The following is a 26,065-nucleotide window of genomic DNA, read 5'->3' as shown; positions in this document are numbered from 1 at the left end:
GTTAGAATAGGATTGTGTGATTTATATTTTAATGTAAAATGTATTTTGATTATTTTTGGCATTCTATACTATTTTCTTATGTAGTTGTAGAAGAAAAAGAGAAATTTATCTCAATATGATATATACCTAGAACACTTCTGTATGATGCTCTCCAGATATTAAAACAAATATAACATTAATGCAAAATGATTACAGTAAAAAATAAATTGAAAACAATTAAAAAATCAAAGGAACACAATTAAAAATTAATTTTAAAAAGTTTTTAACATAAATTTTGAAAAACGATTTTCCTTCCTGAAGGTGACAACACTTTTCGGCCATGTTGTGATCACAGGAATGAAAATTAAGAAGTATGTGTGAGTACAAATCTTAAATAGAGATTATTTGTCTTTGTGCATGCGGGTAAAAGCCACAAATCAGAGATTAGATGTGGATGGCGAATGTTAATAGAATTCTCATGTAATTTAATTTCAATGGTTTCGGCAATTAATAGTCTTGTATAATTATGCTGGACACTAAGTATTTCGGCCTCGTTGAATAAAAAAGTGTGTTTTTTGTTAACACCACGAAAGGCTAATTCTGATGATACTGAACGAGAAGAACAAACTGAGGATGTGTGCTGTTTAACCCGAAAATTCAGCAGAAACTGTGTCACTCCTTGATAAGGCGAGTTGCATTCACCACAAGAAATGTTGTATACCAGGTCAACTTATTTGTGTTGCAAAAAGGGAAAGGACTGAGCGATTGTTCAGTATAGCATGTAATTTCTGTATTGATCCGGCCACAATCTTAATTTGGTATCTTTAAAGAATATGTTAAGCTGTTTGTGCCACTGTTCAACATATGGGACAGAAATAAAGTATTTTTTGATGTTACTGTTGTTGGTTGGTGTGGTTTTTTTGTATCCTATCCTTAGCTTGTACCCTAATTATTGTAGCAAAGGAGTAACCCCTGTTTAAGAATCTATTGGTTAATATCTGTATTTCTCAATATAAAGCAGATTCCATCGTTCATTATTTATAGGCATTGAGAAATTGATTAAAGATAATAGACCTTTTGAAGGTGAAAGGGTGATAGCTGTTATAATGTAGAAGCAACCGGTGTTTGATGGTTTACAATAAATGTAAAATTGAATTTTATTCGAGCCCCAAGTAAGTGTAAGATTTATAAAATTTAATGACTTAGTATTCGTATTTTCCCTTTCCAATGTAAAACTGAGTCTAGGATGAATATTATTAAACAAATGTAAAATATCTTGGATAGTGCTACTATCAGTAATAACAAGAACATCATCTAAATACCTATAGTAAGTGATAAGGGATAGAAACTGTGTCGAATGTACACACTCGATTGTATACATTTGACGATTTTACATTGGAAAGTCATTAAATTTTCTAAGTTTTACACTTACTCAGGCCTCGAATAAAATTCAATTTAACATCTATCGTAAACCAACAAACACCGGTATTCTTCTGCATTATAACAGCTATCACCCATCAACTTACAAAGGTTCTATTATCTTTAATCAATTTCTCAATGCCTATAAACATTCAACGACTGAATCTGCTTTAGACTCAGAAATACAGATATTAACCAGCAGAGTCTTAAAACATGTCTGCTGGAGTCTGCTGACGAGGCTACTAGAGACGGTCGTGTTCCAAGCCGCTAAGTGGATTTTTCTTATTTATTGATTTGAAATTATTGTTTTTCTAAAACTTTTGATTTAAATTTAGTAGTATAACATTATTTTGTGATTTTCTAATTAACTTGGTGTATTTATTCTTTACTCGGCCTTGTAATTGCATAAAAGTATCGGTAAAGGTTTCCACGTGTTTCAACTCCGCTAGCGTTCGTAATTTTCCCGCCATTGTGATACGATAGTTGTATGCCGCACTAGATAGCGTTAGTTGAACTTCGTTAGCAGTTAAATTGTACGTTTAAATAAATACATATAACGACTTAGATTACAAACGTAATATAATTAATTATATTTAACATAATTAATAACATAACATAATTAATTAATAAATTAATAGAATCATGACTCAGACCAGAGCAGCAAAGCAAAAGGCTCAAGCTAATGGAAGCGCTGTGGCTCAGAGCAGAACTGAGGGGGGCAGTTGTCCTCTGACTCACAGCCTTATAAAATGCACTGTTTGCTTGATGTTTGCAGAGCAATCGGGTACGGGACATGATACTGCCAAGGGGGATGTCTTTGTGTGTGCGCGATGCAAGGAGTGTATCGATATCAGGCAACAACTCGGCGTTCTTGTGGGCCTATATGAGAGCTTGAAGGACAGGGTGGATGCCCTCGAAGAAACTAAATTGAGGGGCCCATCAAGCTCTCAGCTGCCCACATCAACGCCAGAGCTTGCACTTGGGCATTGCGTGACACAGAGACAACCCCCAAGGCAGAATGCGCTGGTCCCGAAGGAACTAGTAGTTGTTGGCGACTCTATTGTCAGGGAAACGGGGAACATGCTTTGTAAAAAAGATAGGTGGAACAGGACCAGGGTATGTCTGCCAGGGGCAAAGGTTGATGACGTTGTAGAGCGAATATCATCTTTTAAGGGCACAAAAGGTGATATAGTTGTACACGTTGGCACTAATAATATTAAGAGTAGGAGACCGGCAGAATTACTTAACAAGTACAGGTCACTGTTGAACAAAAGCCGAGAATTAGGGTTGAATTTGAAAGTGTCTGCAATTCTGCCCAGACACGATAGGAGGGAGTATATGATGAGAGCCTTGTCGATCAATTCGGCCCTGGAAAGATTGTGCAAGGCTCAAGGGGTAGAATTTTTTTCAGCCTGGACTGTACTTGTTAACAGGAGAGATTGCTTCTACAGGGATGGGATACACTTAAATAGAAAGGGTGCAAGAATATTTGCTGATGCTATCGAGGCAGTGTTAGGTGGGTCCGAAAACTGCTAGCTTGGGGGGAGACAAAGACCAATAGATTGACAGTAGCCACTGGCAGAGGTGAAAGAGATTCTTGCACTGCTTCTATTAGAATGAGCAGAAGCCTGAAAAACAAGATTCATGGTATTTCAGAGACTGCTGGGAGCCATTGCGGTACAAATAAACACATGGGTTGTGTTAGGGTAGCTAAGAATAGAAACAGGTGCAGGTATACGTGCGTGTACACCAATGCTAGGAGTTTAGTAAATAAATTTGATGAATTTGAGGTATTGCTCAAAACATCAAAGGCAGATATTGTTGGGATATCAGAGATGTGGTGTCACACAGATATAAGGGATGCAGAACTGCAATTTGGGGAGTACAACGTCTACAGAAAGGATAGACAGGATAGGAAGGGGGGAGGGGTTATGCTATTAGTTAAGAAACACATAAAGTCCAAGGAAGTGAAGCCAGTCGACATCGATGGACAGGGCAGTGTCGAGTCAGTCTGGTGTGACATAAGCATAGGGAAATCAAAATTGAGAGTAGGAGTGTGCTATAGGCCTAATGACTCTGATGAGTATAATAAGGAACTGTACAGGGAAATAGAGTGGGCCAGTAAATCAGAGAGTCTTATAATGGGAGATTTTAATTTCCCAGATATTGACTGGAATTTGGGGGCTGGTTACTCACACACTAGCAGGGCTTTTGTGGATTTATTGGATGATTGTTTTCTACATCAGCATGTTCAGGAGGCAACTAGAGGGAGTAATACTCTTGATTTGATTATCAGCAGGGATTCTTCATGCATTAAGAATCTGCAGATAAATGAACCACTAGGTGGCAGTGATCACAGTGTGCTGAAGTGGGATTTACTGAAAGAGGTAACTACCATTAGGGGTAAAGGGAAGGGTTATTGCTTCCGTAAAGGCGACTACTATGGACTGAGACAGTATTTAAATTCTATACAGTGGGACCAACTGATGATGTTACCAACAGCAAATTCAAAATGGGAAGCATTCAAAGAACATATCTTGGAAGCTACTAGGCTTTACATACCAACTAAGAAATATTGTTCAAGGTTTAGGCCAAAATGGATGTCAGATGAACTAATGAGGCATATGGCAGAGAAGAAAAATGCATGGGATACTTACAAATTAACACATGACACAGAAGCCTATGATAGATACAAGTTGATATGCAACCAAGTTACAAAGGAGGTTAGGAAGGCGAAAGCAGATTACGAGAAATCCTTGGCAAGGGATGCAAAGAAAAACAGCAAAGAGTTCTTTACTTATGTAAACTCTAGAAGGAAGGGGATGAATCAGATTGGTATACTTGATATTGATGGGTCAACTGTTGATGATCCTGCTCAGGTAGCTAACAAACTAAATGAATATTTTGCATCGACATTCACACATGAGGAGTTATTCAGCAAGGGGAATGCCAGAGGCGTATTCAACTCTAGCAGTAAGCTACAGAATCTTGAAATAACTGGGAGTAAAGTGGAGGAGAAACTGTTGAAGATAAACACAAGAAAGGCACCCGGGGTGGATGGGATCTATCCAGTTATATTAAAGGAGGCAGCAAAGGAAGTAAGCAAACCCTTAGCCATATTTATGAGAGCTTCCTTGGACTCAGGGGAGGTACCCATAGACTGGAAATGTGCAAATGTGACCCCAATTCACAAAGGAGGATCAAAGGCTGACACAAGTAACTATAGACCTGTGAGCTTAACTTCTGTTCCAGGAAAATTAATGGAGGCACTGGTTAAAGAAGCACTGCAGGATCATTTAGACAAGACTTCAGTTATAGCTCAGACACAGCATGGTTTTGTTAAGGGGAAGTCTTGCCTGACCAACTTGATTGGATACTATGATGCAGTCACAAAAGAACTGGATGCAGGGAATAACTTTGATATTATATACTTGGATCTTAGAAAGGCTTTTGATACTGTTGCACATGGAAGACTGCTACACAAATTGGAGCAGTGTGACATTGGAGGCAAATTGCTGCTATGGATAAAGGGGTGGTTGAGTGGGAGAAGACAGAGAGTGGTAATCAATGGACACTGCTCATCGTGGACTAATGTTATTAGTGGAGTCCCTCAGGGCTCAGTGTTGGGTCCATTATTGTTTTCTGTATTTATAAATGATATTGATGATGGTATATCAAGCTTAATGTCCAAGTTTGCAGATGATACAAAGGTTGGCAGGGTTGTCAAGGACACTACTGACACTACACTGCTGCAACAGGATCTGGAAAGGTTGAGCAGATGGGCTGAGAGGTGGCAAATGAAGTTTAACATTGACAAATGTAAAGTACTACACATGGGAAACAGCAACCCCAGGGCAACGTATCAACTCTGTGGTACTACACTGACAGTGGTAGAGAATGAAAGGGACTTGGGGGTGATTGTGCAGGCAGATATGAAGTTCTCTGAGCAGTGCAGACGGGCTGCAAGAGTAGCTCATGGAGTATTGTCAATGATATACAGGAATTTTTCCAGCAGGGATAAGGAGGTGATTATTCCATTGTATAAGGCAATGGTCAGGCCACACCTAGAGTACTGTATACAGGTCTGGAGGCCTCATTTCAAGAAGGATGTAGAGCTGCTGTAACGAGTACAGAGAAGGGCAACAAGATTAGTGAATGGAACAAAGGGGTGCTCTTACGAGGAAAGGCTTAAGTTTTGCAAATTACAGTGTCTGGAGACTAGGCACCAGCGAGGTGATCTGATAGAGGTGTATAAAGCCTTGAATGGTTTAAGCATGCTCAATGCTGATGGGATTCTTCCTCTAGCTCAGAAAAATCACCTGAGAGGGCATAAATTCAAATTGAGGAAGGACAGATGTAGGATAGACGTGCGGAAATTTGCCTTTAGCCAGCGGGTGGTTGGTTGGTGGAACAGACTGCCATCCCTTGTGGTGGAGGTTGATAGCCTAAATAAGTTTAAGGCTCAGCTGGACAGGTATTTTGAACGAACAGAGGGGTGAAGTGGAAGTGGGTTTTTTTTTTTTTTTTTTGGCTGATGCTGCATAAGCTTGCTTTCTTGCATCAAATGCCTATGCTAATGCTAACAGTTTACCCCCTTGCTACAATAAACTGAATTAGGGTACAAGCTAAGGATAGGATACAAAAAACTACACAAACCAACAATAGTAACATCAAAAAATACTTTATTTCTGTCCCATACGTTGAGCAGTGACACAAACAGCTTAACATATTCTTTAAAGCTACTGAATTTAAGATTGGCCAGACCAATATGGAAATTACATGCTATACTGAACAATCGCTCAGTCCTTTCCTCTTTCATAACACAAATAAATGACCAGGTATACATTTCTTGCGGTGATTGCAACTTTTCTTATCAACGATTGACACGGTTTCCCCTAAATTTTCTAGTTAAACAGCACATGTTCTCAGTTCGTGCTTCTCGTTCGGCAGTGTCAGAATTAGCCTTTCATGCCATTAACGAAAAACATACTTTTTCATTAAACGAGGCTGAAATACTTGTCCAACTTCATTACATGAGAATTCTATTAACGTTTGCCATCCATATCTAATCTCCAATTCGTGGTCTTTTATGCACATGCATGAAGACAAATAATCTCTTTTTAAGATCCACGATCACACATACTCCGTAATTTTCATTCCTGTGATCACGACATAGTTGAAAAGCATTGTAAGCTTCAAGAAGGAAAATTGTGTTTAACTGATTTTTTTTTACTTGTTTTTTCAATTTATTATTTGCGGTAATCATTTTGCGTAATGTTATGGAGAGGATCATGCGGAAGTATCCTACGTATCATATTGAGGTAAATTTCTCTTATTCTTTTACAAATATTGAAATCCACATTTTGAGCACCAAAGCTCTGGTTTATACTGTCTTATTAATTTCTTGTGGTATGTGATAATTATATTGGGATGTTTGCGATCCTAGATATTTGGATCATTTTAAATAATTTTACTTGGAGCAAAATTAAAATTATAGTACTGTTTGTAGATTGTTTTATAAAATAATACAGGGTGATTCTAAATTATTGTCAGGGTTTTCGTGGCCTATAATTTTCAAACCGGAAACAACAACATAAAACTCCTTATAGAATATGAAAGTGTAACTCAAAAAGTTTTTTTATTTGGCAACACTGTACTCTCCGTCTTGATATCTGGGAAATATTGATGGAGATTTAGTGATGAAGCAACGTTTTACTTATCAGGGAGGTTGAATCATCATAACTGCAGAATATGGGGATCAGAAAACCCTCACGCCATTCGAAAATTCAAAAGAGATAGTTCAGAGGTCAATGTCTGGTGTGCTTTGTCATGTTTGGAAGTTTTGGGGCCCTTTTCTTTGCCAAAAAAAGTGACAGCAGGGACCTATCTGGACATGCTACAGCTGTATCTGTTACCCCAGTTGCAAAATTATCAGCCAAAGGTGATGTTCCAGCAGGATGGTGCACCGCCACATTAGGCTCTTATTGTCTGAGAATTTCTTGACATGCATTTTCCTGGCCACTGGGTTGGTGGACCGATTCTGTGCTCACCCGATCTTATGCTGCTTTATTTCTTCCTGTAGGGATACGTGAAGGACATTATGTACAAGACCCCTGTGAACTCCCTCGATGAACTGAAGCTCAGAATTGTTGCTGCAATTGGAACAGTTACACCGCAAATGCTGGAGAACGCTTGGAGGGAAATTGAATATCGCTTGGATATCTTATATGCCACGAAAGGTGCACATGTTGAAGTTGTTTAGAATTCTGCAGTATTGATTCTATAGGTAATAAAACTTTTTGAGTTACACTTTCATATTCCATAAGCAGTTTTATTTTGTTGTTTTCGGTTTGAAAATGGAAATTTAGATAATTTAGAATCACCCTGTATTATGGTGCCCTATAAAATGCCAGACGAAAAAATATATTCATCTGACTTTTATTCCCAAATCCCAGCAGTACCCTGTTTTTCTCCTTTAAGGTGTACCCTCCCCCCCCCCCAATCTTCAGAATGTTTTCACTCTGTTTTGTTTAACTATATGCTTTTGTTTCTGATTCTTGCTCGTTTCTCTCTCTCTGTGCATACTCACATGTGCTTTTTGATGGTATAGTGGCTTTTTACAGCTGTGGGCAATTATTAATTTTTATAGCAGAATTATCTGCAAAGGTCCTTGTTTTTACCTACAGCTCTTGTTAAGGGCTGTAGGCAAAACTGCTCACAGACATAATTGGCTTTCCTCAGTTTAATAAGATATGGAAACTGCTCAGAATGATTTCTTGAATAATGTTGGCATAGATTATTATTGTAAAACTAGACCACAATTCCCCCCATCCCCGTTCACTATGGCATTTTTGGCATTGTCCTGCGTATCAAGGTCTCCTGCTGTAGCACTATAGCTCTAACTTAACATTAAATACTTAAATTAATTATTTAAAAATTATCAGATACTATGTTTTTTTACAAATAATCAGTTACAAAAACTGTTGTATATAATATTGCTTATTGGTTTGAACAGGCCTTGCTATTAATGTAGCAGTTTGCAAACAAGCATTCAAAATGATGGCCTTCTTGTAAGACCAGACCTAGAGGATATCTTTCATTTAGTAGTCATTTTATTTGAAGAAATTCATATAATATGTAGTCTATAAGAAAAGTAAGCTAGTTATGATCCCCAGGGGCTCACATCTAGTGAGTATGGGCTTGATATCCAGGATCCTGAGCTGGATATCATCATTCTTCTCTTTCTTGGTGATTCCCTTCTATTTCTGACCGCCCCCCCTCTCTCACTCAGGGGTAACTCAGAATTTTTTTTTTTTTTTTTGGCTGGTGCAGCAAAAGCCTCAGGCTTCCTTGCACCATATGGCTAATTATAATAATAATGATGAAAATTTAATGATAAAAATGCACGGTTTTTTTTTTTTTTACAGGTGAGCAGAGAAAATAGAGATAGTCTTGTTGATCAGATCTCCCATTTGCTGGTAATGGCTAAACATTAAAGTTGGAAAAAAAAAAAGTATGTGTATTTCTTTTTTTAATTTAAATTTCAAAATGAAGCTAAATAATGTTTCCTGAGCAGAATGTTTATATACGGTTTTAAAAATCATTGTGTAATTGAAACATCGTGTATGTGGATTATGTCTTCAGTTGCAAAATCACCGGTACAGCTGAAACTGATCTTTTATTATCTATGTACAATGCATTTACTTTTAAATATCTAAAAAAAAAAAAAAAAAAAGGAAGCCATGGAAATGTGTGGTTATTCACCCATTGTGAAATTGTAATTACCAGTACAGCATTGTCTTTAAACATTTGTAATAGTATTGCTGAAATTATGAAGAAAAAAATTGCACACACTTCATGTGCCCATTACTTCTAATAATTTGTCCTATCCTTTGAATTTATTCTAACTATCCACTTCCACCATGCTAGGTTGAAATACATTTCAGCAATCAGTTGCTGCTTTACAAAGACAAATTTCTACACATCTATTTTGCATCCATCATTTTTAAGTTTAAATTTGTCTCCTTATGTACATGTGTATGCTGTCTGAGAAAGAGGACAGATACTATCAGTATTTAGTTTACTCAACCATTTTTAAAAGCTAAAAACACTTAATTTAGGTTACTATGAAGTTACCTAGTTTTGAGGCTTTGCAGTTTACAGAACAGTGGTTCGTGGTAAGAATATCCTTTTGTGTAGATAACTGATCTCGTTGTTGTTTTCTGCACCCTTCCAATAAATGTTCATCCTCCCTAAAATAATGTTTCCAAACTTGTATATTTGCTTTATACAATGGAATGATCATCTTTTTCATCCCTGCTGCCAAAATTCCTGTATACATAATTACCAACCCTCTGAGTTTACGATAAAGAATTTATCTTTTTGACTTGTTTTTTTACCTCTTCTCTGTCTCATTTTTATCCCCTTCTCTGTGTCACCATCATAATGTAGTTTTTTAGTCTTTTTTTTTTCAAAAAAAAATAAAAATAATATATATATATATATATATATATATATATATATCTGGGATAGGTGGTAAAAAAAACAAATCCCGGATTATTTCCAGGTTAATACAAAAATACAGAAGTCCTCAACATACGTAAGCTAAGACGTAACTTCTTACTTCGTTGAGTTTTACGTAACTCGGGAATGACTAATAACAAATTGCTACTATATTATTATTGACAACTCTGAATTCAGCGCGTTACTTGTTAATCTTTCACCATTTTCATACATTCTTATTAGTTTAATTTTCTAATCCAAATCAATCGCTTTCCTTTTCTTGGTAGATTTACTAGTACTGTTGTCACTTTTATTCTCTTAGTCAGCACCATGATAACTGTCAAAATGAAATTTTCTGTAAAGAACTTCACAGGGTTAAGGCGAAATCTCACTATTATCACCCCGTACAAGCTCACATTTTACTAAAACACATTTCTGGAGGTCACTACCATAAAAAAATAAAAACAAGTTGCATTTTCCGTGTTATTTGGGTTTTTTTCTTCGTGCATCTAATTATAAATGGATAGTAAACTCTTATTGCATTTGCGAAAATACCAATAGCTGGAATTCTGTGAGTTTTTACGTTATTGTAGTGAAATGTGTGTCCTCTTCACTGAAATCTTCAATCATATGAAAAAAAAAAACCATAAATAAATTGTAAGAATCTTCTCTTCTTTCCTATTTTTCTGCTTGTTACTCCGTACCTCACTTGTGCAATTTGTGTGTCTGGGATCGTCGTTATTGATTGCTTATTATTATTATTTATTATTATATTTTTAAATTTTACAATTGTTTAAAAAAAAAAAAAAAAAAAAAAAAAGTGAAAAAATTTTACGTAAATCCGTAGTTGCGTAAGTCAGGGACTTACTGTATCGAAAAATGTTCAGAAACCTACATAAAAAATATAGCGATTAGATAAAAAAACGAAAAAATTTACTACGTACTACCCAATACAATGCTTTTTTTGCTATGTCGATTTTAAATCTAATAGCTTCCCTTTATTTTTTGTGTTGCATGTGGTTTAGGCGCCTCCATAGCCAGGTGGGCAGGAGCAGCAGTACGTAGCACACGCTTCTTGATTAGACTGGGGTTCGAGCCCGTGACCACTAAATACGGAGATGCGGAAAGGTCAGGGAATGACCACCGCATATCCCTGGAGCAATATGGCCTTAGTTACTAATGCTCCTAAAACCAAATAACAAACAAAGCATATGGTTTGGTCACCAACATTATAATGGTTCATTAAAGATTTAACGGATGCACTATTTCAAACTTTTGAATAATTTCAAGTTTTTGTTTACCCTGAAAGCGCAACTCTTTTGCATTTACCCATCATTTTTGCGATTTCTAAACAAAAAATATATATATATTTACTATAAAAAAAAATTTCAACATCTCTGACATAAATAACGAGACAAAATTTGTGTTTTTGCAGTGCAATGGAACACAATCCACACAATGCACTAAAACAAACTAAATGTTTGTTCTCTCTTTTTTTTTTCTTTTTTGAGCGGCAGGTGTGAAGACAGCGGGGTTGCCAGATAATGTACGCTAATCTTCTAATGACGCCTTATAATGCCCGCTTATTTCCGACTTGCAAAACATCTGTTTATAACTACTGTATTCTAGTCATTACTCGAATTTTATGATTTTTGGTTGGTTTTTTTTTTTTTTTTTTTTTTTTTTTTTTTTTAATTTGGAGTCTTAAAGTTTCCCGGTTAATCCGATTCCAGTAAATCGAGAGTCTGCTACATATTATACTACAAATAGAAAATGCATTAAATTCATAATTTTTTAAATTCTGTTGATTTCTACTTATTTTCATTAACAAGTTGGCCATCAGTTGTGCTGGTCTACTTTGCTTGAAGTATATACATATATAAAATAATTTTATTAGCCAAAATAACTATATGCATGAGTAATAAAAATAAAGTCACTCTGGTACAGTCAGACAGGTTTACAGAAGAAAATCTCAAAAATTTCATCATAAAATACCCATAACGCTGGTCAACATGTAAAATGTTACGAAAACAAAAATACCCAATCTTGACCAATTTTATGCTGCTGAACACGAAAATCACATTAAAATTTGTCAATTGGCTCTTGTTTTCAATTAGTTGGGGTCTCATATTAGCAAGTTACTCTACATTATCAACTACGGCTCTCGGGAAAACATGGCAAACCACAGTTTCAGTACCACATGCTCTTATCATGTGATTGACAACTGTCTCCTCACTCTGAATTACGTGATAAGTTGTCACCTAACTGTGCATCACGTGATAAGTTGTCGCCCCAAATGCATCTTCAACTCTGTTGCAGTAATCCTCGAATACGGCTAGATGATTTGTTCTCAGTTAACGGTTGTTCTCTGTGAGATTCCTACTTTTTGCACAGTATTTGTGTCGTGTAAGATTAATATGCCCTGTAATTCTGGGAATAGCCCAGATGACTTCTGTTACATATATGGAGAAGTCACTTTAGCTTTAAGAAAGCATCCCTTAACTACAGCCACAAAAAAGGCCTACTTCTTGTACTTTGGGTGTAAAGTAGGCAACCAGGATAAGAACTGGGCTCTACACATATGCTGCGCTACCTGTTCATCAAAACTCAACAAGCAGTTGAATCGAAAGGGACGTTTTATGCCTTTTGCAGTACCCATGATGTGGAGGAAGTCGACAAATCACATCAGACTGTTACTTCTGTATGGTGCCTCTTATTAGAAAAGGTATGACAATGAAGAAAAAGTGGACAGTGACATATCCAAATATACCATCTGCAATTTGTCCCATGCCTCATGGCGATCTACTACCTATTCCTGAACCACCTGACTGTTTTTCTGTACACTCTGATGAAGGTGCTGATGAACACCAACTTGAGATATACGAAGAAGTACAGCAGCCATCTATGTCGAGAGCCACCATTTTGTCCAAACTTTTATCCTTCTGAACTACATAAGATCACAGAAAAGTGACCTTAATGACCTCATCAGGGATCTCGAACTGCCGAAGAATAGAGAAGAGCTTTTGGCCTCAAGGCTGCAACAGTGGAATCTTCTGGATCATTCTGTGAAAGTGACATTTCATACCTGAAGTAAACACTATGATAAATTCTATCAAACAGAAGGTGAACTCATTGTTTGTAAGGATGTTGAGGTCTAATGATAGCAATGAACATGAAGGTAAGTTCCTGAAGAATAGAGACTATTTATAGACGCTTCTAAGGTTAGCTTTAAGGCTGTGTTATTACACAATGGTGGAAAAATGCTGCCTTCAATACCTCTTGCATTGGCCATCCACAAAAAAAACATAAGCAAACATGGAGAACCTCCTCTTAGATATACACTATCAGAAGTATGATTGGCAGACATGGTGATTTAAAGGTAATTGCCATTTTATTAGGACTACAAAAGGATTACACTAAGTATTGTTGCTTTCTCTGCGAGTGGGATAGTCATGCCAAGGATATGCACTACGAGAAGAGGAGTTGGCCTTGACGCAAATCATTAACACCTGGAATGAAGAACATAGTATTTGAACCTCTGGTAGATTCAAATAAAGTTTTGCTTCCATCACTCCACATTAAACTGGGGGACATGAAAAATTTCTTGAAGGCTTTGGAAGTAAACATTCCTGCATTTGCATACTTGCAAGAGAAATTCCCAAGACTTAGTACAGAGAAGATTACGGCAGACGTTTTCATTGGTCCACAGATAATGCAACTTTTCAAAGATGAACAATTCAAATGTGTCCATAGTGATAGTGAGAAATCAGCATGGAAAGCCTTTTGCAATGTTTTGACTGGTTTTATAGGAAATGTTAAAGCCATCAACTACAGTTAGCTTGTGGAAGATCTTATTACTTCTTACAAAAAACTGTGGTGCGACATGTCATTGAAGATGCATTTCTTGCATTCTCACCTGGATTTCTTCCTGCCAAACTATGGTGCCATCAGCAATGAACATGGTGAGTGCTTCCATCAAGATATTGCAGTGATTGGAACAAAGATACAAAAGCAAATGGAGTGCTGCCATGTTAGCCAATTATTGTTGGATGGTGAAAAGAGATGCTCCCAAAGCTGAATACAAGCGAAAGACAAAAAGGTCCCATGTTTGATACATGTTTTTTCGTAGCTATGTCTTACTGCCATATAAATAAAAAAAATACCTTGTGCAAATATAAACTACTACTTTTTTTTTTTTGAAAACAAGAGTGAGTCTGCCATTTAAACACTATTTCCGTATTTAGCACCCCACAATCTATAAAGTAAACTTATTTTCATGCCCATAACAAGATATGATCCAAAATTTGTGGTTCAGTGTAATCACAAAATAAATATCATCGCACAGATGTTAGTCTTCACAGCGTTGCTCTCAGAAAAAAAAACAGTGACCAAAGCACCTTGTGCAGCTTTCAAAGCACCCTGTGACAGCATTCTTTTCTTTACAGACACCCTAAACAGAATGAAGCAGACCACAAATCAGGATCATTGTCCCTGATGATAAACAGTTTGGGCACTCCAAAAAAAAAAAAAAAAAAAAAGGGCTATTTTCTTCTTTGCAGTTGCTAAGCATAGGCAGGGTTTACTGTGGAGAGACCTCACTGGGATTAATCAATATATAAACTTACAATGCTTTTGCAGCTGGAATACCCAGGTTCTTCAACACAGTCATCTTTGAAGACACTACCAGCAATTTTAGTTTTTTAGAAAGCAATCTAAACATCCAAATTCACAATTGGCTTAAAACTGGAATGAGCCATCAATGACTAGATTGATCTGCAAGTCATAAATGGATATAACATAATGCAAAATACTTTAATGTAAGGCTCTGAATTGGGATCATTTTGAAGTTCCAGTAAGCTTTTAAGAGCTTTACTCTCATCACTGAAAAATAACCTTTGAAAGTAAGTTGTGAATTCAATGTTATACCTAAAACTTAACAAAAGAGAGTGGGAGAGTTCTTCACAGAATTGCATAGCTTCAGAAACATTCAGAGACCACATAGATTAAACACAATATGCAGTGATTTACTTGGGTTTATATAGTAGACTTTCAAAACAGAACAGAACCTTTGGGGATTCAAGGTGCTATTATTTCGATTTTTCCGTTATCTAGAAAGTTTCCATTTAATGCAGAAATAATGAAACCAAATAAGAAATAGAGAGATTAAGAATGCAATTTTATTAACTACACATTATTAATTTATTAACTGCACATTAATACACTCCTGCTTAAGCCTCATTCTGTTTTCTTTATATCAAGTTTAGTCTGCACAAGTAGTATAGTGGTATTGTCACTGTCCTCCTCACACCGGTTTGAAAAGGCCTAGGTTCGAATCCCGTCAATGACATGAGGACTTTTATAGGCTTTTTTTCACTCCATGGCTGAGTTAGTGGGGCTCAGGCATAGATAGCGAGGTTTTTCGTCCAGCAAAACAGGCAAATCAAGTAGGAACATCCGTAATTTACAAACACGATGCACATGGATATGTGAATTAACATTCCGGGTGACCCCAATGTAATAGTTTGGATTATATCAAGTTTTTCATTAAGCTTTAATGTTCTTCTTTTCTTCTCTCAATGAGGTTTATTAACTTTAGGAGACAAAGTGAGGGGTTTTAAATTTTAAATAAATGTAAAACAGCTGTATAATCCATGATAACAGTACAGAATTCACTTTCAAAATGGTAAACATAAACAAATACAGTAATCATGTGACTTGCTGTTTTCTTTTTTCGGCACTGCAAGACACTGTGCTACATCTGATGTCAATGTGCCATTATTTCGACAGCCTACTGTATATTCGACAGCCTATTGTAAATATCCCAAAAAATTGAAAATAATTGATTGTAGAATCATAATTACATAGAGAAGTAAAAACAATGACATCTGTTGATTTGGGCTGTCAGTAACAGCCCTCCATGTACGCTGTGATGTTACTACCAGAAACAGAACCAGTATTATAGAGAACAGCAAGGCAGCAAAAATACTGCCCTGTGGGATACCTATTTTAATGAAATATATTTCACCAGATGGTACATTGCAAAACATTAGAAACATTCTAGTAAGTTGCTTTCCAAAATCTGAAAAACAGATCCGGTGTCTCCAAAACAACACTGTGGCACCTCAAGCAGTGAGACAAACACTGGCAAAAATCCAACAGCACACCAAGTAAGATAGCATGCAAATGCACTCCAGGATTCCAAGCAAGGTTGTATCCTTCCTATTTGTTGCTGAAGACAAGTGTTGAATGCCTATCCAAACCATAGTGAATTGTATTCAACCTGTTTGCAAATATGTGAACATCAGTAATTCCAACAAAATTCTCAAGATGTGAAAGTTGGAAAGCGGGAGGATTCACCGTCATGCTCTGTTATGTGTCATTACAATGTTTCATTGCACTTATGTGCTGAAAAGGTAATTAGCACTGCCCAGTAAAATGCTGACATAAAATTTCAGAAGTTATATGCAAGTTTTCCATGTATTATAAAATATGGAAAAGATAAGACATTTTGCTTTGTGTACTGTATGTAGATGTGTTTTATTTTCAAGTAGTGGGAAACATAATGTAATTAGACATTTACAAACAAATAACCACAAGGATTATGTGCACTGCATAGAAAGGTTTTACAGTAATTATGATAATATCATATGTTTTGAATATTTATTTGCATGTGTCATAAAACATAATCTTCCTCTGAGTTGTGCTAAATTTATGGACACGGTGTTGTTCAAAATGTTTCCATCTAGTGAAATTGCACTGGGAGAGAAAGTAGTAGTAACGGCTCAGAAAAATACACAGTTTGATACAGATGGCAGTAATTAAAGTGAATTTAAGCTTCCATTATGGTGACAATTTTTTAATTAAAAAAAAATAAAATTTGTCAAATTGAAAGCATCTTGTTCTCAGTGCCAGTGGTGACTCTACAGGGTACATGTTATTTATTAATATTAGAGAGAGAGAGAGATCGATCCCATATGCTTTCAACTTGTCCAGAAGATAAGTTGAAAGCATGTGGATATTTACAATTTGGAAAGAAGTGTTAAAAGTAAAAAATGGATTTAAACAGTTTCAATTAACGTGTGCTACTAAAGCAAGAAGATTTTTAAGCATGTGTTTAAAAATTTGGATGCCTTTGGATAAGTGTTAGCTGGTATCAGTGGCAATCTGAAAAGTCTATTGATAGGAGAGCTTAGAAGTAGTGAGAAAAGCCATATGAGCAATTTACCAAATTGAAGTACAAATGATGACTAGTGAATGGCATTGTCGTGTTTAATTCCAGTTCATGATCCAAAAGTTTTGAAAGAAGACAAATTAAATGAACTAGAAAAAACTTCTGAACTGCAGACTTCTGGTGAAAGCAATCCTAAACTGCCTAAGCAAGCTGACAACTCTTAGTTACTTTATCCTCACTTGTGTAGATAGTCTGTTCATGTTCTTCTCTTCTGGCTTGAATAAGTTTTCTTCTTTAACTGTTATATCTATGTTTGGAAATCTGAACATAGCTCTTCAATTCAAGCATACCTTGTATCCATTTCCTGAGGTCTTACTCCTTGATATATTGAAGAATGTGATTTGCAAATTTGCTATACCAACAAGTTTTAAATGTTCCATTTTGTAAGTAGCTTACCAAACTAGCCAGGTTCAGGTTTATTCTGAGTTAGTCAGAATAATCGTGATTCATATTTTTACTGCCAAAGTTGTGGAGAGTTTAAAAACAAGATATGAAGATTTTGTTCTGTGAGGAAGTACTTTATTGTTGCATGTGACTACAATAGTTTAAAAGTTCCCATTGAAAAATGTTCTTAAAAATGCTGAGGTTACACAAATTTCAAATAATGATGCATTTTCAAATTTGAAATTGTTTGTGGCTTTGTTCCGGTCCTTTTCAATAGAGAAGTACTGGAAACTTGTGCTGTGTCAGTTTTGTAAGTTTCAGGTGTCCTACCAGATGATATTAGTATTCTTTCATAATAACCATGTACAGTGATCCTTGGTTAAGGAACTGACACGTGCACAAGAAATATACAGAATTATCCCAAATCATGCTTGGCATTTTAACAATTTCATCCAGCAGTGTTAGGTGAGAGAAGATATTTAGCCAGGTGAAAAAGCAAAAAAGAAAGACAAAAGGGGGGATGGGAAGAGTTCAGATCTTCTCTTTCTGGTGAAGCTTTTGAAAATGCTCTTGAGAACCAAGTCTAGTCATAAGGACCATTATTATGAAGAAAAATTTGACTGAACATTTCTGAAGTCAGTGTGTACAGCAGTACCTTTCTTAACCTGCAGCAATCCCACAGGGTCTGACAATGTCCTTCAAAAATATCTTGCAAATTAATCATTAATTAATGATTAAAAAATCTGAATTTTTTTTTTTTTTTTTTTTTTTAATATCTTCCTAAGCATATTCAGACTTTTCTTTGTGTTTTGGTAGAAAAATTTACTTGGAATCATAAATTCAAAGAACCTGTCACGTGTTGTATGACTCTTTTTTTTTTTTTTTTTTTTTTTTTTTTCCCCCCATTACTGTACAAAATGCGTTTTGTACAGTAATTGCTGTACAAAATGTGTTTTTTGTCCCAATTATTATTTATGTAAAATAGCATTAGCAATGGCAAATGATGCAAGAAAGCAAGCTTATACAGCATCAGCCATAAAAAAAAAAAAAAAAAACCTACACGCCACCTCCCATTTCACTTATTCTCTCCAATAGTTTGTTTCAACAACCAACCACCCATTCACTAAAGGCAAACTTCCACACATCTGTTCTGCAACTGTCCTTCCTCAATTTGAATTTGTACCTCCCGGTGTGTGTGGTCTGAGCAAGGGGAAGAATCCCATCAGCATTGAGCTTGCTCAATCCCTTCAAATCCTTAAACACTTCAATTAGTTCACCTCACAGGTGCTTAGTCTCCAGATGCTGCATCTGGCACTATCCAGCCTTTCTTGGTAAGAGCATCCCATTGTTTCCACTCACCAATCTTATTGCCCTTCTCTGTACTTGTTCCAGCAGCTCCACATCCTTCCTAAAATGAAGTTTCAAGATGTGGCCTGACCATTGCTGTACACAGTGGGATAATCACCTCCTTATCCCTGCTAGCAAAATTCCTGTATATCATTTAGAAAACCCCATGAAATTCCCACAATTTTTTTTTTTTTTTTTTTTTTTTATGGCTGCATTTGTGTCCCTCCATGTGGGCATCTATATATGGTAAGAGGACCTCCCAGTTATGCTGCTGGTGCTCCAGATTAGCATCACTGGGTTCCAAAGCCCCCAGACTACCACCACAAAAAAATCCAGCTGTTTGCTGTTCACTGAAACCTATGGAAACTTGGAAGGGGGAATTGAGGGACCGACCCAGCTTCAGCTTACCATTTTGGCCCCTGCTTCATGGGCTTGGAATGGCTCACCCAGTATCATTCTGCTAGTGGGGTTCACCTGCAAGAGTCAAATGTATCAATGCCATGCTCATACCCTCATGCTCCAAGGGACAGAATTCGGACTGGCAGTGGGGTAGTTATGGTGTGTGAGTAGTCCTGGCATCCTGTTCTCAAGCACATTCCAATACTGCTTCCCAAAAGAATTGTTTATATTATCATGATTTGTGAGTTTATTTATTTTATTATTTTTTTTTTAGTGCCTAGGCTCCCCAACTACTAAAAAACCCTTTACAGCCCTAGTCTTAAGTGTCATCTCCCTGTTTTTATTAACTTTTTTATCTCATCTGTCTTTCCAAGTTTGTGCAGATCCCCCCCCCCTCTCTCTCAGCCCTTTTGCCAAGGGGAGGAGAGTAGCACAAGGATCAGTTTTAAGTGTTACGCTTTTTGCCATCAAAGTGAATTCGGTTTCTTCTCTTCAAAGAAATTTAAAGAGAGGAAAACTGAAGTAAACATGGTTAATAAGAGCAACAGTGAGTAACAAAATTCATTCTGGATAATGCAAATGATAATAATGGCTAGCACCTCTACAGATACATTTTTTCCACTTCTAACCCTTGTGTCATCTTAATGGGTTCCTGTGAGCAGGCACTGGTTAGAAATCATTTATGAAGGAAACAAGGTAGTGTGGTATTAATATTATGAATTTTCTCTACATATTTTTATGTTCAAACAACATTTCTGTTATGCAGAATAGTACATCTATTATTGTATAATGTATATTTCTATTTAATTTGGCAGTATAAATTCTATTGTATTTTAGTTTGTCATATATGTGAGCAGATTAAGATTGCTCCTTAAGATGCATTAATAAATGCAGAGCATGATAATGAAGTCAGTTATTAATTGATTTCAGTATTCTGTATTTAAGTGCAAATAGAAATATATTCAAAAAATATTGTGAAAAGAAAGAAACACAATACTTTGGCAGTGAATCTTTTAAAGTCATGATTAAAGACAATACTGTTGTTTTAAATCAATGATTATAATTCTATAAATGTTCTGACAGTGAGAATTTATTTTATTCATTCTTAAAACACAGTCAGTATTCACACAATTCCAAACTGTTTTTAATATTAAAAAATAAATTGCATGATTGTAAAAAAAAACAGTTGCTGTATGATTTAACTTGTATTATAGTAAAAGCACATAAAATATTCAGCCACAATACAACTCTACATAGTTTTTTGAGAACACTTTCCTTTTTTCACGGCATTTATTTTTAAACTTGGTGCTTTCCATCTTATTCTGTTACCAAAAACTTCCTTGTACCACAGCTTTGTTATGTAGTGACACATTTCTATGTTGAGAGTACAGAAATAGCAAGGCAATTATCCTTGTCCTTTATCTCCAGCAGTAGATCCTGGCCTGGCTCTTGTGCAAAGGATGGAAACCAGGTGGGTGCATACTCTGGAACTACCTAGGCTAAGTGGCCAGTCGAACAACATACCATGACACTACACTACAGGACAGGACAAATACACTAAAACACTGATTGGACTTTATGAGTAAGGTATCAACACAACACATGGAAAAGTTGTCCGAGTATGGCTGGGGCTGCCCTCACACACAAAAAAAAAAATCCTTTTGATAGCTTTCCTTTTGAATTGCTTATACCGAATAAATAAAAATAATAAAATAAATATATAATATTGTATAGCAGAGTTGAACTGATGTTCTGATGACTACCATTCCTAATTTTGGATGAAACCAATGACCACGTTTCCTTTATTTTTTATGAGCCAGATGCAACAATTGCACAATTACTTATGTGCAATTGTGCTCAACACTTCAGAATTCAACGGTACTTTATTACATTTGAATATAAATATACAGACCGCACTGCACATAGATAATGCCACAGATTAATATGATACATGAGCATCATTTATTGTATAAATAATTGTGTATTCTGCATTACATTTTATTCTACACTATAAATAAAAACGTTATACATACTGTAGACTATACCTCCTACAAAAAGTCATCTTCCTAATAATCAGATGCATATGGTGAGTAATGAACAAAATGTTTAAACCATACTTATTAATAGCTGTATTTTCAGTATAACATTAAAAAATATAAAATAATAAACATCACCTCATAGATATCTATACTGTGATAAATGTAATGCTGATTAAAAAATATTACTTTAATCATTTACTTTATAACATTCAGACTTGAACCTTTGAGTGGCACATTAGGCATATAGCACAACCAACACAGAAAAACCTGTGTGAATTTTGTGCAAATTTTATAAAAAATGAAAATGTTAGTGTTCCACAAATATGGTAGAAGTTCCTCATTTACGTCATTCTGTATTTTTTAATTGGAGAAATATAGCCATAAAAAATTCTTTAAGCCTCCATTTTGGACTTAAAAATTAGGCTTAAATTTCCAAACAGCTGTTTGTTTCCAAAGATAATTTTTGATATTATCCATTATGTCAGAATTATAAATTAAGTTTCCCATTTTCAGTTATTTCTTGCCATTTATCCCAAAAAGCTGATTGGTGAACTGTATACACAAATGCAACTGCTGATGTGACTTCAAAAATATGCCTGTAAATTTTTTTATCTTTTTAATTAGTATTAAATAAAATGTAATACTGATTAAAAAAAACAGGCATCTCAACACTTCCACTCATAATACTAAAAAATATTCCAGTTACAAAAACTTTATAATCAGACAACATCTAATTTTATTCAGCATATGCCTAGTAAAATTAGAGACAAACAGTATGAAATATTTTTATTAAAAAAAAAAAAAAAAAAAAAAAATGTCTGGTCCTAGTGTGTACATGGAAATTGAGAGATCAAGCCTGTGTGTTAACACAAAAAATATCACAGCCCAATATTAACAGTTGCATTGGTATACTGGCTGCAATAAAACAATTACAATGAACTGGTAAACTTCTATGGCCAAAGTAGCCATGTAAAACATATTTACTATTGAGCTAGGGACTTACCTCTACTTTTGCTCCAACTAGCCTTTAATCATATGCAGGAGTATAATTCCTGTGATTATATGAACAGACAGATCATTAATGCATTAGTGATGTAATGCATTAAAATATAATTTGCAAAGGTGTAACTAACCACATAATGAGAGTTGCCAGTTATTATAGAGATAATGTAAGATTTGTTAATCAATTATTTTGGTAGAGGTAATTCCATTATCCTTTGTGTTTGTACCATAGCCTAAGTTGCTAGGACATATGGGTTGTATTATACAAGGTGTGAAAATTAAGTACTAGGACCAAGCCCACTGCATATCAAAGCATGTAGAACTATGACAGAACATGCCATGGCATGTTTGCTTCATTGCCTCTAATGTTATTTGCACACAGTTGTGTTATCCAATGACAAGACATTGCCATTGTGTTAAGCAGTTGGAACAAAGAGCAAACATTAAATTTTGTTTCAAGTTGGAGAAATATGTAATTGAACTCTACAAATTATGTAAAACAAGTGTATGGTAACAATGCTCTATCTCACTCACATGTTTTTCACTGATTTCAGAAGAGGTTTAAAAAAAAAAAAGTTCACATTACATTTATTATCAAATTATGGAAGAGACAATTCATGCAAGATTTGGGCAAATTAAAGATCTGTGCTAGCTGCAGTCTATTTGACTGATGACCAAAAACTGCTCAGACCTAAAGCATGCAAAGTACTTGTTCAAGCTGTTGATAATTCTCTCTCTTGCATGAATCAATCATAACACAAGTCATGATATTTCAAATATAATCCACCAAGAGACAAAGCATGTAATGAGATCAGCATGCTCTATGAGATGTAAGATTTCGTTTTCAAAAACCAAAGTGATGTTGATAACTTTTTTTTTCGATAGCAAAGGAATCTCTTTTGAGTGTATCAATCTAAGGAGCACTAGGCCATAGTTCTGGATTGTTTGGTTAAAAGAAGGTCACCAGTTCAAACCATGCTGCCACAAAATCAAGCTAATTGTGACTGTGATGCTGAAAATCCAGCTGCTATTAATTAATATGTATGAAGCTACCATGAATTTCTAAACTCTTCTGGCCTCTGTCATCTAGAGAATAGAGGGAAATTATTTGTTTATTTAAAGACCCCATCCTATTCTCCAGATTTATCTCCCATGAGCTACTACTTGTTCCCCATGCTGTTAAGGATGACAATATGATTAGTGTAGAGGACATTAAAAGAAATTTAACTAAGGAATTGGTGATATTCACTTCAAATGTGTTTAAAACATGTTTTTGAGCAACCTTACAACTGTGCAGCTAGTTTAGGCAATTTCTCTGAAAAATAATCCCTTTTTTCCTTTTAACTGACTTGCTCCTGGAACTTAATTGTCAAACCTAGTATGAAACAGAGGGAATTTACTGTCAACTAGTTTACAGCAAAATAAGGTTCCATTCTCATGAATGCAGCAAACTGGAAAGATATATGGCATTTGCTGCTTGGATTGTAATGTGGTGTGTAGGGCAGCTAATATTTAAATGGCAAAGTGGGTAAACACTGGTCTGCTTCCAAACAAATAATTACACATGTTTGGCCACTAAATTTATCCAACATGTGCCAGGACAAGAGTGTATATTAAAGTAATAAGAGCAGAAGGTTTGAGTTTTTTCATACAATACCAGAAAGGATTTATTACAATAGATAAACAAACAAACATTGGCAAAAATTTAAGTATAATAATCACCATGCTATTTCTGTGATTTCACTCTATAAGTGCACAACATTGTGGCAGTTAAGAAAATGGTCCAGACATAACAGTACATGCTGTCTTTAACTTTGGCAATATGTTAGTTCAGACTGATCTTACTTATGGTAGTCCAACCTGCAGTTTTTTTTTTTTTTTTTTATTTCACTAAATATTACAAATACAGCACTAGGTACAGGCAAATTAAGAATGAAATTTACATACAGGAAAATAAATTTTAAAAATCAAACTGTAATAACAATACACAAATTTTAAAAAATGCACAGCATATCAATCACTTATGGCATATTCTTGATTTGTTTCCACTTCTGCATACAAATAAACATACCACAGTCAGTCTGCTTCCTGAAGTGCACAGTGTTAAATGTATGTTAATAATATTTTTGTTGATCAAAAAGTATTTTAAATTTATTTTATCCTTAAAAATGGCTAATAAAAGGAAAGGTCAGTCACTAAGTGATATTGTTGTAAATAAACAGCAGAAAGGCTGGTACATTAAAAGGTGAAGAAAAAAGCAATAAGCAAACTTGGATTTAGGCTGTTAGATTATTTTTAAATTTAGCTACAGATTATGTAAGTCATAATTTAATATACGTAGAACTTTTGTATCAGTGGTTCGGTATGAATATCGTATCTCATAACTAACGCTGTAGTGCATGGTAGAGGAATTCTAGTGTTTTAATAATGGTAAATAGGTATTTCAATAGTTTGAATCACCCAGGTTGATGTTAGTTAGATAATTTTATTATCTACTATAACTTTACAAACATGGTGGTATAGCATAATTCATATAACATAAATGATAGGCTAGACATATTACTACTGCATAACTAGTAAATTAGAGTAGTGTTATTATTGCATTTAGGTGTATTAGTTTAGTATTCTTAATTATATTAAATTTAAATGGAAATCGTGCTCCAGACTAGAGCAGAGACAGCAGGAGTACTGTGGCTTGGAGAACTTGAAGGGTGTGATTCTCATAGACAAATCATAGTCTGAAGAAATATGGTGTTTGTGCAATGTTTGTGGATAAATCTGGAACAGGACATGACATAGCCAAGGGGATTGTTTTTGTGCGTGCTCGATGCAGAAAGTGTGAAAAATGTGAGGTGCTGACTCAGCATTGTGATGGACCGTTATTGAGAGCGTGGAGAGTAGAGTGGATGCCCTCTACTCTTCAAGAATTTGATGGCTCCCCATTTTGAATATATTAAAATAGGGAGCCATCAAGCTCTCAGCTGTCCAACTCAATGCTAGAGCTTACACTTGAGCATCAGATAACACAGTTGCAATTCCCAGGGAAGGATGCACTGGTCCCACGGGAGGCAGCTACTGTTGGTGACTCTGTTGTCAGGGAAACAGGAAATATATTGTGCAAGAAGGATAGGTGAAATAGGACCAGAGTGTATCTGCCAGGAGCAAAAATTAAAGACAGAGCAGATGTCTTTTAAGGTCACAAAAGGTGATATTGTTGTACACACTGGCACTAATAATAGTAAATCTGCTGATAATTTAAGAAGTACAGGGCAATGTTGAGGAAATGTTGTGAGTTCGGATTGAATTTGAAAGTGCCTGCAATTCTGCCCAGGCACATTAAGAGGGGGGGGGGTATATGATGAGAGTCTTGTTGATCAATTCGGCCCTTTTGAGATTATGCAAGGCTTGTGGGTATTTATCAGTATGGGCTGTGCTCGTTAACAGGAGAAGCTGCTTCTACAGAGATGGGATACACTTAAATAGAAAGGGTGCAAGAATATTGGCTGATGCTATCAAAGCAGCATTAGGTGGGTTGGAAAACTGCTAGCTTGGGAGATACATGGACTAACAGATTAATAATAGCCACAAGCAGAGAAAGTAATTCTTGAACAGTTTCTATTTCAATGTGCACCAGCCTGGAAAACAAGGTGCTGGAAATTTCAAGGCCTGCTGTAAGTCATCATGGAACAGGTGAATACATGGGCTGTGTTAGGGTAACTAAGAGAAAGAACAGGTGCATGTATACTGGCATGTACACCAATGC

The 26,065-nt window shown here is 35.7% G+C and overlaps 1 protein-coding gene across 2 annotated transcripts in view; it reads left to right on the top strand.

Moving 5' to 3' along the window:
- LOC150078385 (cancer-related nucleoside-triphosphatase homolog) overlaps window positions 1-8,911 on the top strand; it is an 86,528-nt gene extending 77,617 nt beyond the window's left edge. For both annotated transcript variants that reach the window (XM_090384878.1, XM_090384877.1), the window contains exons 5-6: window positions 7,481-7,684; window positions 8,826-8,911. In XM_090384878.1, coding sequence (XP_090241004.1) covers window positions 7,481-7,660 — 180 coding nt within the window. In that variant the 3' untranslated portion in view covers window positions 7,661-7,684; window positions 8,826-8,911. The remainder of the gene's footprint in view (window positions 1-7,480; window positions 7,685-8,825) is intronic.
- The last annotated feature ends 17,154 nt before the right edge of the window (window positions 8,912-26,065 follow it).

The sequence above is a fragment of the Mastigoproctus giganteus genome, chromosome 11 (genome assembly GCF_048544385.1).
Source record: "Mastigoproctus giganteus isolate SK-2022 chromosome 11, ASM4854438v1, whole genome shotgun sequence".
Taxonomy (NCBI): Eukaryota; Metazoa; Arthropoda; class Arachnida; order Uropygi; family Thelyphonidae; genus Mastigoproctus; species Mastigoproctus giganteus.
Note: the sequence above shows the minus strand (reverse complement) of the source record. Positions and strands in the feature narration are given on the sequence as shown.